Raw genomic sequence first — 14,320 nt, 5'->3', positions numbered from 1 at the left:
ACAGAGAATCACATATTTAAACAACAGTAAAATATCACCTCATGCCTATTAGTTTGGCAAAACTTAGAAAGCTGGATGGCATCAAGTGTTGGAGGGTGTGGGGGGATATAGGACTTCGTGCACAGGCCATCTGAAGGGCAATGCACTGTCGTGGGCTGAACTGTGCTCTCCCGCATGCATATGTTGAAGTCCTGACCCCCCACCCCAGTACCTCAGAACGTCTGTATTTGGAGGTAGGGAGAAGGCAGCCATCTGCAAGCCAAGGAAAGAAGCATCAGAAGAAACCAATCCCGTCGATACCTTGATCTCAGACTTCCAGCCTCCAAACCATGAGAAAATAAATGTCTGTTGTTTAGGGGCGCCTGGGTGGTGCCGTCGGGTAAGCATCAGACTCTTGGTTTTGACTCAGGTCATGATCTCAGGGTCGTGAGATTGAACCCCGGGTGGGACTGCACGCTCAGCATGGAGTCTGCTTGAGATTTTCTTTCTCCCTCTGCCCCTCCTGCTTGTGCTCTCTCGCTCTCAAAATAAATAAATCTTTTAAAAAAATTTCTGTTGTTAAACCACCCAGTTTGTGGTACTTGGTTATGGAGGCTCTAGCGAATGAATCTGGCTACCTACCCGAATTTCATGTGCACACTGGGTCCTTCACTCCTGGTTCTATGTCCCTGGAAAATGCTTTGACAGATCCTTGAGGGGATAGGTATGAAGTTAAATTTTACGGAAGAATTACTTGTGTTGGTAGAAAGCAGTCTGTGTCTACCATGGACAGATCAAGTGTGCAGGCTCACCATAGAGCACCACACTGCAGGAAGAAGTACCAGATTTAGATGTAATGCAGCAGCATGGATGGATCTCTAAAATGTAGAACCGAGTAGAAAAATAAGTGTATATGATTAGAAATATATGCACACGAAATGATAAAATACTTTGTAAGAACATATTTTAAAAAAAGATACGTGTTAAATACATTTGAGTGGTTGCCTACAAGGGGCTAGGAGCATGTGAGTTAGGGATAATAAGGAATTTAAAGAAAAGAGAGAAAGCTTGCTAGAGTCAGGGGTCAGGTCTGAGAGCCCTGGGTGAACCCCGGGGGCCTGCATTGCCCCTGGCGATCTTGCCCTGGGTGCGCCCAGCACTCACTGGACTGAGGCCCAGAAGGCCCACCTCTGCGGGGGCTCTAGCCCCAAATGCTGCCAGAGTGTTTGAGCCTCCAGGCTTTTCCAGTGGGCGAGGTGGGGGAACTGAAGCCGAGGCCAGGGGCATAATGGTCAGGGAGGGCTTCTGGAACCGTGGGGGAGGGGAAGGGCAGAAAGCAGAGAGGAGGGGACTCAAGAGGGGAAAGTAGATGCGTGAGCCAGCTCTGGCCACAGGGGACTCCCTCCTTCCCAGATTCTTGCTGTCTGACCAGTAGTTTCCTGGCGGAGACTCTTTCCCACATGAGGCACTCAGCTGAAGGACTCTCTCACAGGGGATTCTCAGGGAAAAAGGAACACAGCTGCAGGAGGGACGGAGGTGCCCCCAAGGCAAGGCCTTCCTCCCACCCCAGAAACAAGTCTGTTCCCTGGCATGAGCCTGGGGAAGTGAAGCCGGAGGGGACTGAGTCTGGGCGGGTGAAGCTAACCAGGACCACCACTGCCCTGAGGGATTATTCTAGGCACATTTTCTGAGGCCCCAGGGGTAAGAGCAGGGGCCAGAAGCAAGGAACACAGGGCTAGCCGTAGGATGAACTTTCTCACAGGGCTGGTGAGCAGGGCTCAGGGAGATAGTGAGCACTCCACTGTGAAGGTGTGCAAACCGAGATGCAATGAGTCGGCCGGGACCTTGGAACACGCTGTCCCCATCTTGGAGACCCTGTCTCGTCCTGGGTGCTGGTGTCCGCAGGGACATCTGCCTGTCTCCCGTCGTGCCTCCTGTTGCGTCCATCCCATGAGGCGAGCCAGACGCCGGTCGCAGGAAACGGCCTGTGCCATCTTCCGTTTGAAAGGGTAAATATTAGTCTTTTCAAGAGCTACCTGTTCTGTGTCACTGGGCACCACTGGGGACACTGAACTGGGATTTGCAAGGGTGGGAGGTGCGTGCTCTTGGTCCCCATGCCCAGACGGAGTCTGTGGGCCTAACTGGTCACTGTTGCAATGGAGGGCAACAAGAAACAAGCCTCCCCGTGTCCAGGCGGGCATCCCCTCCGGGTCACTCAGGAAGCAGTGAGCCCCCGAGCCCCCAAGATGCGCTCTCCTCACATACCGCTCAGGCTGCTGCTGCAGAGGCAGGGGGCTGCATGTTTTGACCTGGATCTTTTTTTTTTTTTTTTTTAAAGTCTTTTTTTTTTTTTTAAAGATTTTATTTATTTATTTGAGAGAGAGAGAATGAGAGAGAGCACATGAGAGGGAGGAGGGTGAGAGGGAGAAGCAGACTCCCTGCCGAGCAGGGAGCCCGATGCGGGACTCGATCCCGGGACTCCGGGATCATGACCTGAGCCGAAGGCAGTCGCTTAACCAACTGAGCCACCCAGGCGCCCTTGACCTGGATCTTAAGGCCTTGGGCCCCGGCTCTGGTGTAAATGGTTTAAAATCCTCTGATTTTGCGGCATTATCGGAAAGGGGAATGACTTGCTTCTACTTCACTGTCACCCCCGGGGAGACCTCCTCTGACCATCCCAACTAACAGAGCACCCCCTCACTCTAGCCCCTCATCTTGCCTTCTTCCTTCTGTAATTTTCCTCATTTATTTTTTGTGAGCATCAATGGTTTATTTTTTATTTTTTGATTATTGGAGTATCATTGACCTACCATGTTAGTTGCAGGTGTACAACAATTCTGTACATTACTCGGTGCTCACCGCACTGTCACCATCTGTCACCGTATGTTATTACGATACTATTGTCCACATTCCCTGTGCTGTACTGTTCATCCTCGAGTAATTTCCTCATTTATGATCTGACTCCTCTGTTAGGGGGGTCAGCGCTGTGAGGGCAGGGCCTTGGTCACGCTGTGCACACCGTCAGCGCTCGGTAGCTATTTGCTGAATGAATATTACGGCATCCATACCTTGAAGATATTAAACCGATATAATTCTCATCTCCTCACCGTCTGGAGCCACTCCATCATTATGACCCAGGGGACAGGCAGGGGTGGGGGATGAATGCCATCTCAGGGAGCAGGAAGGGAGGATGGGGGTGGGGGAGGAAGGAAAACCCACCTTCAGCTGGTGAGGAAGGAAACTCTCAGACATGTCCTGTTCTCATCCTCTGGGATGAAATCTTGAGGTGGGGGGGGAACCCTACACTATGAAAGTGGAGGGGGTGTGGGTCCCACTCTGCACTTGGAATCAGCCTCCCACGCAGCCTGGCGCCCCTCAGGTGGCCCTACTGGGTAAAAACAGTAGAGCTGTGGATTTGATCGCAAGAAAGTCGGAGTGAGCACCACCCAGCCTCCCTCAGCTCCCAGAGGCCTGGAAGGGATCCAGAAGCTCCTGCGTGCTCCCTGGGGCATGAGGAAGATGGCTGAGTTAGAGCCGGTGAGCCTGGCATGATGGCGCCGCCACGGCCAGTGGGGAGGTGAGGGGGGCTCACACCCCGGGCTGGATAGCGGCTTGGCTGAGGGGCCACAGTGAGCCCAGGTGGGGCTGGATCTGCCAGGGCAGGCCCCGGGGCCCCAGCCAAGAGAGCAGGCTGTGGGTAGCTCGGCCACGGTGAGGATCCTAGTACACAGGGTAGCACCAGGACCTTTGTGCAAGGCTCCTTGTCTCTGCCAGCAGGAGGCCACCCGTACTGGACTTGCTGCCTCGTATCCTATGGACCTACTTTTTCCAGCTCCTACAGGAATAACCTGTTCCCTACCTCAGCTATCAACACTTTCTGCCCAGAGTTCCTCGGAAGCCATGGTGGGGACCCACCGGAGAACTCACGCTTGGAAGTATCAGGGTGCTGACGTGGGCGGACCTTGAGCCCTTGACGGTGGGAGCCCGCAGGTAATGCTGTCCTGACCCTCGGGAGGGCGCTTCTGAGGGGCACCCTACCTGCTCCTCATAGACGATCAGAGCAGTGACCGGCACAATAACCCACCTTCCCTTTGGCTTTCCCCATCTCCGTTTCCCACTTCTCTGTCCCCCATTCCTATTTCCTGGCCACAGACTTCTGTCCCAGGCTCTCCCTCTGGGGACTCAGGCTACATGGCCACCTGGGCCTGTGCTAGAAAGCATCCGTTGGCACCCGGCATCCCTCTGCCCCTTCCATATTCCCATGTGTTGCAGGGGCTGGAAGGCTGAAGGCTCCCTTTCCCAGCACCCCCTTGCTGCTGGGGATCTGGACGCAGCCTAGGCTCTGCCAGAGGGACGCACCGCAGGAGGGGGTTGGGAGGCAGAAGGGAGGCCGAGGCCATTCTCCTTGCAGCGTGGTGGCTGCTGGGTGGGATCTGACAGACATGAGTTTTTGCAGCAGCTGGATACGGTGTTCCTTCCACTTTCTTGTCATCAGTTTCGTGGATGTGCAACTAGGAGGTTGGCAATGATTTCCTGCAAGGTGGCAGCTGGGGTGACGTGACCGACCACAGGGCAGAAGTGTGCCCTAACTTCCACTCCAACAAACCTTTCTACATGTAATTCCCTACATTAAATATCTTTCTGCACAAAATACCCAGAGTGTTTTCTGTCTTCCCTGCACTTAACCTTGATTGATTGGGCTTCCTCCCCTCTACCATATGCTGTGCCACCAGGCTCAGGTGGAGGGAAGCTGAAAGCCACGTATCTACCCAAAGAGACATCCAGAAAGAGAATGAGAGTCAGCAGCCTTCCCCACCCCTCCTTCCTTATTAGATCAACTTTCCTTCTGGAAGTTGTAACCAGGGCTTAGGTATGTGAGCTGGTCCCGGCCCAGGACCCTGAGGAAAGTGTGCAGAAGATGGGTTCTGGGATAGCTTCTCTTTCTGATAAAAGGAGTCACACAGGAGACATTCTCTCTGCCACTGGATGGGGTTCTGTGAGAACATGATGCTTGGGGTACTGACCGCCATCTTGTAATCATGAGGGGATACGTCTATGGATGAAAGTCAAAATACAGAGGATGCCAGAGGAGACAGACAGAAACTACTAGGTTGAGCTACTGCATTAACCCCAGAGCTGCCTACTTTTAGTAGGCGTCGCCCAGGCAGGACCTTTGCCCTCTGAGCCACGTAGAGGCTGGTTCAGAACGCTTCAGTTTTTTCCACGCTGCCATGCTGGGACCCAGGGACGCTGGGACCTCTGGGAGCTGGGCTGGGACCAGGCTGAGGCAAATGAGGCATTTGTCTTAGATGCAAAATTTAAGGAGGTGGCAAAAAATAAAAAATAAAAATAAAAATTCAGTAAGCAGGATAAATAAAATTTTAATGCAATATTAAAAGAAAAGCAATGCAAAAAAGACACAATGAACAAGATGCCGAGATCTTTATAAAGAGACTAAAGAATTGGTGTCTCCTGCTAGGTCTGCTCTTGTGTTCCCACACAGGGCACTCTGGATGACTCTCACCTATGACAATCCATATGATGAAGCAGGGCTCCAGGATTTTGAGACTTGAGTTCAAGGACAGGCTCTGCCAATGACCTACTGGCGATTCCAAGTAAGTCCCTTCCCTTCTCTGGACTCTGGTTACCCCAGCTGTCCTGCGTGGAGGCTAGGTCATTGCCAGGATGGCCTCCTGACCCGTCCTCCTCATCCCCATGGCCTGCCGAGGTTACTGTCCCTCTCCCTGGGAGGCTGTGTCTCCTGGGCCATTGACTCCTGGCTATTAATATCTCCACCATCCCTGGCCTGATCAGGGTGTTTAATGACTGTCAGCTGTGGCTCCGCCCCCTCCCTCGGGAGAGATAAGAGCAGTTCCTGTTCCCATATGGGGGGACCTGGGGGGAGGCAGGGTCATGGCTCAGGAAACAGGCCCTGGGCAAGTGGTGGGAATGCAGGGCCTGACGCTGACTCCTCACCCCACTGGGCCCAGCGCTGCTAGATGGGGGTGCCCGCAGCTGGGCCCCCTCCCCCATGGGAGTTGTCCTGGTCTCCCCACCCCTGCCTGCGCCTTGTTGCTTTAGATCCTGAGCTCAGTAGCCTTAGGGCTCTCCCCAGACATCCCACAGACATTACATAAAGCATGTGCCAAATGGGGTCATCATCTCCCCAAGCCCCCTCCTCCTCCTCCCTCACCTGGATGGTGGGTGGGCACCTTTTTCCTCGACTTACCCTTGGGGCCCTTCTCGGGCAGCCAGAGCAGTCTGCCCCAAGTCCACACTCATCCCCTTGGCCTCATTTAAGAAGCCTTCACTGGGTTCCTGCTGCTAAGGGCCAACCGCAGACATCTGCTTACTTGGATTTGGGTGTCCCTGGCATCCATCATGCCCCCTTGGGACCTAGAGATCCCTACTTAGTCCTCAGAGATGCCCCAATGTCTCTTCACCTGGGAAGCTGCTCCCTATCCATTCAGCTGGCACACTGGCCCACCCTCCTTGTTCAGCCTGTGTCCTAGAGTGGCAAGCACTGTCCACATGGTGGCCTCTGCCATCGAATTGATGCTGGTCCTCTGCACCGGGATGGTGGGGGGCTCCTTGCTCCTCTTTCCAGGAGGCACCCACCTGAGTTAACTGGGCTTTGCCCTCAGGAAACTGGGGTCAGGGCTCAGTCAAGGGTCAGGGCCTAATCCGCACCCGAGAGCCCAGCTCTGCAGTTGGGACTCGGACAGGGATCACCGCGTGCCACAAAAGTCAGGGACCTGGGTCTGAGGGCCAGGCCCTGGGTCTCCCTAATCCTAGGCTGCCCCTGGGCTCACCAGTCCTGGGAACTCACTCCCTCTTCCCTCTTGTATTTCACTCTGAAATGGAGCTGAGGAGAGAGGCCTGCCCTCTGTGTCACCTGGCCTTCTGGGGAGGGGCCTGAACCCTGGTGTTTGGGGCCCAAAGGCCAACCTTGGCGAAGTCCTTAAGGTACCCACCAGGTGGCAACAGAGATGAGTTAGACTGGCCTGAGGAGTGCCCTAGGAGGCAGGAGAGAGACTGAGCAGCTGGAGGGAAGAGAGAGCACAGGAGAAATTCTGTTCCAGGGTCACCCCCCCTCCATAGGCAGCTTGGGATGTCTGCCCATGGTCTCTGCTGGCTTCAGACATTGTTTCAGCTTCTCTCTGTTCCTGAATGCCCAATACTGGGCTTTTCACCTACTGCTACCTCTCAGGGCAGGATCCCACCGATAGTCCTCCCTTTTGCTGCCCGTGTCTTGGGTCTCTACATGTTTGCTTCACTTACCACCCTCCTGGCTGATACATCTGGTCTCCCCAGGGCTCTCTCCTTACCCTGAAGCCATGACTCACTAATGGTCGATTTCAGGCACTGTGGTGGACGGGCTGGGTCCAGCTTGGTTTGGTGGCCCCTCCTGGCCTTCCCATAGCCCAGGCAGCCTGTGGGGTCCCTGACTTGGCAGGCGAGGTGCTGCCCTTTTCTCTGCAAATGCCCTGCTTCTAGGATCTGTTAACTCTTTCCATTTGTTTCCCCTCCTCCCCTCGCCACTCCTTCCACCAGCCTGAGCTCATCCCTCAGTTCCAGAGAACTGTTCCTTGTTCTCTCACAGCCTCTGTCCTCTGTGCATCCCTTGTTCCCAGTCTGCTTGGAGGTCTCCCTCCCATTGCTGTCCTCCCCGAGCCCAGAGGACAGAGCTGGTGGCAGAGGGCTCTGGGTAGCCCCTTCCTCCTTAGCCTCTCATGCCTTAGCCAGGAGCTAAGTCTAGCCAGCCACCAGGTGGAAACACTGAGGCCCAGAGAGAGACGGGGAACTGCTCAAGATCTATGAGAACGTCTGAATCAGAACGGGGACTAAAAGATTAGGGCTGGGTCTTCTGGACCTTACTGGTAGACAACGTCTCTGGAACCAGCCTGTAGCAAGACAGCCTCCTTGCAAGTTTGCAGGAAGTGGAAGCCAAGGGGTCAGGTCAGGCAGTGGCTTTGGAGACCTCTTGCTAACTGACATCGATTTCGCCCTCCTGCCTCTGCATCTACCCTTTTCCATTAGTCGTACTGGCTCTGTCACTCATTCTGGTGACGTCTGTTCTGTCCTCTATCTATCTCCTCTCAGCTGAACTCTGGGCAATGTCAACACTGTCGGCTCATACCCCACGCGCCCCTCCCCGTCTGCAGGCATCACTGTGGCCTGGAAAATGCTCCCACTTAACCATTTTGGGGACCACAGGCAGCTCTGGCAGCTGTTTTGCAGTGGTCCAAGAATAGAATTGTCTCCTCTTGGTTGGATTTAGAGGGTCAGGGGACACAATGAGGGCCTTAGGATACCAGGGCCTCTCATCCGAGGGTCCTCATCAAAGAGTGAGGACCTTCATCACTCTCAGAAGGCAGAGGGTACCGCTCAGTGAAACATGAGTTGAAGGCCTTTAGAACTGCGTGCTCCACCCCTGGAAGTGCAGGATTCCCATCCAAAGCCAGAGGGGTGGCGGCGGGGGCCCCGGGGACCTCCCCTCCTCTGAATGCGGGGAAACGGCCGTCCGTTGGAAGCCACATGGGAATATCATCCACCAGAGAAACCAAGCCAATTCAACCCACCATTTATTGTACAAGCCTGCTTGCAGAACTGAGGGGGTCTTCTAGCCGGGGCGCGGGCAGGAGGCCACGTGGCCACAGGGTGCAGGGTCGACGGAGGAAGCTACGACCAGAGGCTCGGGTCCGGATGCCACACGGGCCAGAGGCCTCCGCAGCCACACTCCAGGCTGGGTCGCGTGGGAACGGGGTTGCCAGGAGTCCGGAAGGAGTAGTAGTGAGGGTTCAGCTTGTTACAATATATAAAGTGCAGCAGTTAAAAGAACCTGTGCTTTCACCTTCCGGTGAGTCAGATCCGAGATCAAACGCCAGCTGCGTGACAGGCGAGGCACCGCGCTCCGCGAGGCTGCTTCCTCACCTGCGAGGTCGGGGCCGGACTCCCCACCTGAGTACGCGAGGCTTACGGGGCGCGGGAGTGCGCGCGTCTCTCAGCCGGGTTCTCCCAGCTTCCACAGCCCCGTAGGGCAGTCTCGACTGTTCCGGCCATCCTGGGACCACTCCACTTGGGCGGGGACCATGGAGACGCCGGGCACCCCACGCGCAGGACCGCACCTGCGTGAGGCGGAGGAACGCCTCCACCGGGAGGCGCGGGCAGCTCGGAGGGCGGCGCTGGGGGAGGGCACTGGCATCTTGCAAGCGGTGCCGGAATGGCAATGCTTAACCCAAAGGAACTTGACGGCCGTGGCGGCGGCGGGTGGCCTTCAGGCGCACGAGCTGCGTGTCCTCAGCGCACTCCCCGGTCCCACGTACACCGCGAGGGGACGCGCGGCGGCCTTCCCGGGACGGCTCCTGACCGCGCCGCGCGCCAGTCCCGCGAGCGGCTGCGCACTTCTGGCCCTTGATTGGCGGAGGGGGCGCCTGGGGGAGGAGTCTGACCCCTGAGCTCCACCCCGCATCTGCCCGGGGCCCGAGCGCCCAGCGCACCCGCCTCTGCGCGCCCTCCTCTCCTCAGGAAAACGCTGGGGCAGAGTTCTCTAGGGGCGTCTGGACCGTGCCCTGGGGCGGGGGGGAGAGGGGGGACGGGACAGCCTCCGAGCCCAGGGCTGGGGCTGGCCTCGCCCGGGCAGGCCTCCGTCCCCGGTGCCGCCCCGGGGGTGGGTGGTGCGGCCGGGAGGGGCCGCCCTGGGCCCCTGGGCGCCCGGCGGTCAGACCAGGGAAACTTCGGCCTGGAAGCTGGAGGAACGGCGCGCGCCGGGGCTGACGCGGGTCAGCATGGACACCTGCGTGCTGCACGTGGCCCCGCTGCTGCCTCCCGAGGGGTGCTGGTATTTGAGGTTCGAGCCCAAGATGCCCTTCAGGTGCCAGCGCCGCCACTTCCGCCGCAGCTCCGCCTGTACCTGGGGGGAGTGGGAGGAGGTGGGAGGCAGAGATGATCAGAGTGCAGTCCAGGGAGGGAGAGGGGTGCTGCCTGGGGGTGGCTGGATTCCCGTTCTTCCGATCCCTGCCCTCCAGCTCATTTGGGCTCATCTGAGTGGATGGATTTCTGTGCTTTGTAACCAGGGCTCCACAGTAACCGATGGCTGCCCACCCCCTTCCCCCACCTCCACTCGCCGCACACAGCTGCTTAAAAAACTGATGTGCACACGAATCCCAGGTGTGTGCGCGTGCGTCTTAAAATGCACATGCGAAGCCAGCAGGTCTGGGGAGCGGGGTGGGGGTTAGAAATCAGCCCTTTTAACAAGGTCCTAGGTGTGCGCCCCCACCTGTTTTCTGGCCTGAGAACCACACTCGGAGTAGCAAGATTTAACCCATCCTTGCTCTGCACATATCCCATCAATGCTTCCAGACCCTGGGCCAACCAGAGTGTTATTGCCTGGCCCACCAAGGTCTGGGAGGGGCTTACCTCGCCATTGAGGAAGCAGTAGAGGATGGCCACCACAAAACCCTGGGGAAGAAGGGGGCAGGAGAGGTGAGGTAAACAGACTCCCGGAGCCTCCAGCCCTGTACCACCCCTGGCCCTGGCCCCTGTGTTCCCCTGGTTAACGGAAGAGCTAAGCATACAGCAGGTGCTTAATCAGTACTTATTACAGTGAAAAAAAAAAAAAATGGAAGCCATTGGCAAGGGGCCAAGGCCCCAGGTTGAACACCCTTAAAGCCCAGAGAAGAAAGCAGCCTTCGGTCGACGGTTCATACCTGGAAAGACCCCAGGACGAGCTCAAAGACCATTTTCACTTCAGCTTTGAAGTTGTGGGGAAAGAAGACGAACATGAAGTAGTGCACTCCAAACAGGGGGATCAGCAGAAGGGTGGACTTGGCCAGCCTCCTGGGGACAGGAGAGGGACAGACAGTGGGTACAGGAGGTAGGGACAACCGGGATGTGTGAGGATGGGCTGCTGGCTCCTGGAAATACTATGTGCACCTCTCTTCCTGCTCCAGATCTGCAGTGCCTGTTCCCTCATGCCCCTCAGCTCTCCTAGCCTGGAGGGAAGCATGAGGGAGAAAGAAACTCTATTCTCACCCTTCTAGAGGAGAGACTATAAAGGAGGCCAGTACTGAACCCTGAGGATGAGACATAGTCTTTCAAGCTCTATGGCAGCAAAGGGAGAGATGTTCTCAGCCCTCAGGAGATCTGGTTCCCCCTCTCCTGGTCTCAGTTTCCCTAATCTTTACAGTGGGGTAAATGTCTGCTCAACAGGATCAAATTACAGACACGGGGCCCACTGTAAATTCAGAAGTGCTTTGGGTGCTATAAAATGCAGTGCATCCAGGAGAAACCAATTCTCTACTGGGGATGAGGACATTAGGGAAGGAAGTCTCTGTAATTGGGGTGCTGACCACATATGCCCAAGGCCACTTGGGAGGATGCTGGGCATTCAAGTTTGTGCCTGGTTTAGTACAGCTCCCTGTCTCTGGCTTCTCTGCCGTCCACTCCTCTAGGAGCTGCCACCTTTTCTGGAATTGCTGCCCTCTCTCCCAGCCTCCCCACACCAATACACACCCAGCATGCTCGGAAGGGCCAGCGCCTCCTTCACCAGCCTTGTGTGCTGGGCAGGGCTGATACTCATTCTGAATGACTCTTCCCTCTCCGGTGGAGCAGGGCTCATCCTGGTTGAGGCCTCCCAGCCACCTGAGCTCAGAGCCTGTCCAGGCAGCTCAGTGAGCCCATGGTTCCCTGGCTGGGAGAGGTCTGAGGGGCAGGGGTCTCTGCCTTTATCTTTTCTGCCTTGGCAGTCAGTCCGGGGAACCCTGGTCCTGGGTCTGAGGTCCCACAGCCGACTGGGGGCAGAGAAGCTGGCAATGCCCCTCCTGCTCCTTCCTGGACCCGGTTCCCAGCCGTGCCAAGATCCTGAGCACTGCCCATCCCTCTTGGGCCACAAACCTATCCCACGTGCCCAAGGCTGACAGATGGAGGCTTTCTTTAAATTGAAGGCTTATGGGGAGGTGGAGAGTGGGAGCTGACAGCCCCTCAGCGGGGAGCTCCATCTCCCATTCCCCCCCACCCCGTCTGCCTGCCTACAGCTGTTCTGTTTCTGTCTCACCCACAGGGACCTGGTGATGACCAGCTCTCTTTGCTTCCGATTCGAGCCCTTTGGAGCAGTTGTACGTTGGGGAAAACAGGGCCCCACAGGCAAAGCAGAGGACAGGGATGCACAGGCCTGATGTGCTGCCCCCTGGCAGAGGACAGAGCCCTGCAGGGCCTTCTGTTCTCAGACTGGAAGGGAAGCTCCTCCTACGCACCCAGCAGGGGAGAATGCCGTCACACCGGGAACGTGAGCCTTAGTCTCATCAGAGAGAATCACAGGATTCCAGAATAGAATCCTAAATCCAGCAGCTCGTGACATTCTAGACAAGAATCTTAGAACCACAGCACAAGACTCCCCAAAGAGAAGCCAAGCCAGGAACAGTCCAGAATCCCAGGACTGGAAGGCCCTTGTGGGGCGCCCCAGGGTTGTCCGGTCTCTGCAGCACTGATAAGCCATCTCCTATTCCCATCTGTAGGCAGGCAGACCCCTACTCACCTCCCCACAGCCACCATGTCCATGTTTCTTTAGTTCTGTCCTCGAGCCCTGTTGTTCTCATGAAACCCTACCTAGTTCTCCAGTCCTCCCGGGAGTAGAGGACAGCCTTCACACCTTTCTAAGCAAGGAACACGACCACTGTCCCATGGACACCATGCCCTCCCCTGCCATGGCGATACGCTCCCAGACCCCTGAAGAGGAGGGAGCGCGTGTCTGTTTCCTCACCTGTAAAATGGGAACAGTTTATAGGGGACTGTGTGGATGACATAAGATGATGCGTGGAAACCCCTTAGCACACGCCTGACACGTAAACCGCAGGTGTTATTATTACTGGGGACTGCCGCATCCTGAATGTGGCTACCTCATTGTTCACCTGGGGGCTCCCCCAGGGCATGCATCTACTGTGCATTTACTGTGTCCCTTTTCTGTGCCAGGCACATGCCAGGGACTGGGCACATGGTGTGAATAAAGCACAGGTTATCTGTTGTCTTCTCAAGCTCCCTGGCTTGGCAGCAGGTGCATACCTGGGTCAGATCACCTGCTAGGTAAGTGACTGCAGGAGAAGCAGCCCTGGTGAAGGGGGGGGGGGCCTGGGTCTGGCAACACTTGTGGGCTGAGCCAGGTCATGGGGGTGGAGGTGGGCAAGAGGGAGGTGGCTATTTGGTGACTCCGGAGTCACCAAAGTTCCTGGAGAACTTCAAGGAAATGTGGGCAGATTTGAAGACCAGGGATGGGGACACTGGGGGACCCAGGGCATACTCACGAGTACGGGCTGCTGTCACTCTTCCCAACATCTGGGGACCGAAGTTTCTGAACCAGGATTCGGATGATGCGAATAAACAGGATAAAGTTCACCTGGTGGATGAGGTCAAGGTCAGAGAGGGGAGGCTGGGGTGTCCAGCTCCCTGGGCTGATGGCCTGTTTTTTTCCCCCAGGACCCTGCTGCCTGTCCATCTTATCTCTTCCCTAGCTTTTCCCCCTTTGGGCAGGCCATCTGGGAACTCTACTTCACATCTCTAAGGAATGGGCCTCCCAATCCATTTTCTTTACCCTAGAGGAAGAACTGATGGGGAAAGGGATGGGGATAATCCTGCATAGGCACTGGGAAGCCTAAGTTTCAGGTCTGACCCTGACATGAATCTCTTGTGTGGCCTGAAGAAAGTTGACTACCCAAGCTGGGCCTCAGTTTCCCCATCTCTAAGTGGTGGGAAGAGGCCTTACCAAGATGGAGGTGAGGATGGGGGCCTTTATGATCCACCACAATGAGGAGTTGATGGTGTCCCAGCATCTGGACAGGGCATGGTGGGGGAGAATGAAAGCAGTTGTCCATAGCCGGATTCAGAGACCCTCCCTGGTGTTCCAGCTCTGCCCCCAAACCGTTTAGAAACTACAGGCCCAGAGTCTGTTGCTCCCAGGTCCCCCTCATCCCACCCAGGGGATCTGCCCCAAGCGATGGCGGCCAGGGGGAGGGGGTGGGGTGGCAGCTCACCCATAATCTTCAAAATGGATCATGATGATGGTCCAGACAATGGTGAATGTGCTGGGCACCCCTGTCAGGGCCAAAGGCGAGAGAAAGAGAGGAGAGGGCACAAGGGAGAGGTTTAGGAGAAAGAACCAGGGAGAATGGGAGGGAGGGAGGGAGGGAGGGAGGAAAGGGTGGGTTGCCAGGGCTGCCACCTGCAGTTACATAGGTTGTTCACTGAGCAAAGATACTCACTCCACTGAGGGGGTGGAGCTCTATGCCTGAGGGGCTGTGTCCACCCAAAGGGAGAATCTTTTTCTAATTTTGACGGAGGCACTTTACAG

General features: G+C 56.3%; 1 protein-coding gene and 1 long non-coding RNA gene across 6 annotated transcripts in view; one reads left to right on the top strand and one right to left on the bottom strand.

Annotated features, from left to right (window-relative positions):
* Window positions 1–628: 628 nt before the first annotated feature.
* On the top strand, window positions 629–4,625 carry LOC118002389. Of its 5 annotated transcripts, none has more exons than XR_004677032.1 (3): window positions 629–1,988; window positions 3,812–3,969; window positions 4,475–4,625. It is a non-coding gene; the product is annotated as an uncharacterized LOC118002389 (long non-coding RNA). The 5 variants fall into 5 exon arrangements; XR_004677040.1 differs by having other exon boundaries at window positions 4,436–4,625; XR_004677039.1 differs by having other exon boundaries at window positions 3,757–3,969.
* Window positions 4,626–9,645: 5,020 nt separating this feature from the next.
* Window positions 9,646–14,320, bottom strand: part of VIPR1 (vasoactive intestinal peptide receptor 1) — a 30,617-nt gene continuing 25,942 nt past the window's right edge. Inside the window, exons 8-13 of the mRNA XM_034989068.1 lie at window positions 14,004–14,064; window positions 13,736–13,802; window positions 13,278–13,369; window positions 10,689–10,818; window positions 10,399–10,440; window positions 9,646–9,892 (exon numbers count right to left, since the gene is read on the bottom strand). Of these exons, the coding sequence (XP_034844959.1) occupies window positions 9,701–9,892; window positions 10,399–10,440; window positions 10,689–10,818; window positions 13,278–13,369; window positions 13,736–13,802; window positions 14,004–14,064 (584 nt within the window). The 3' untranslated portion in view covers window positions 9,646–9,700. The remainder of the gene's footprint in view (window positions 9,893–10,398; window positions 10,441–10,688; window positions 10,819–13,277; window positions 13,370–13,735; window positions 13,803–14,003; window positions 14,065–14,320) is intronic.

Source organism: Mirounga leonina, unplaced genomic scaffold, assembly GCF_011800145.1.
Source record: "Mirounga leonina isolate KUSES-001 unplaced genomic scaffold, KU_Mleo_1.0 Mir_115, whole genome shotgun sequence".
NCBI classification, from domain to species: domain Eukaryota; kingdom Metazoa; phylum Chordata; class Mammalia; order Carnivora; family Phocidae; genus Mirounga; species Mirounga leonina.
Note: the sequence above shows the minus strand (reverse complement) of the source record. Positions and strands in the feature narration are given on the sequence as shown.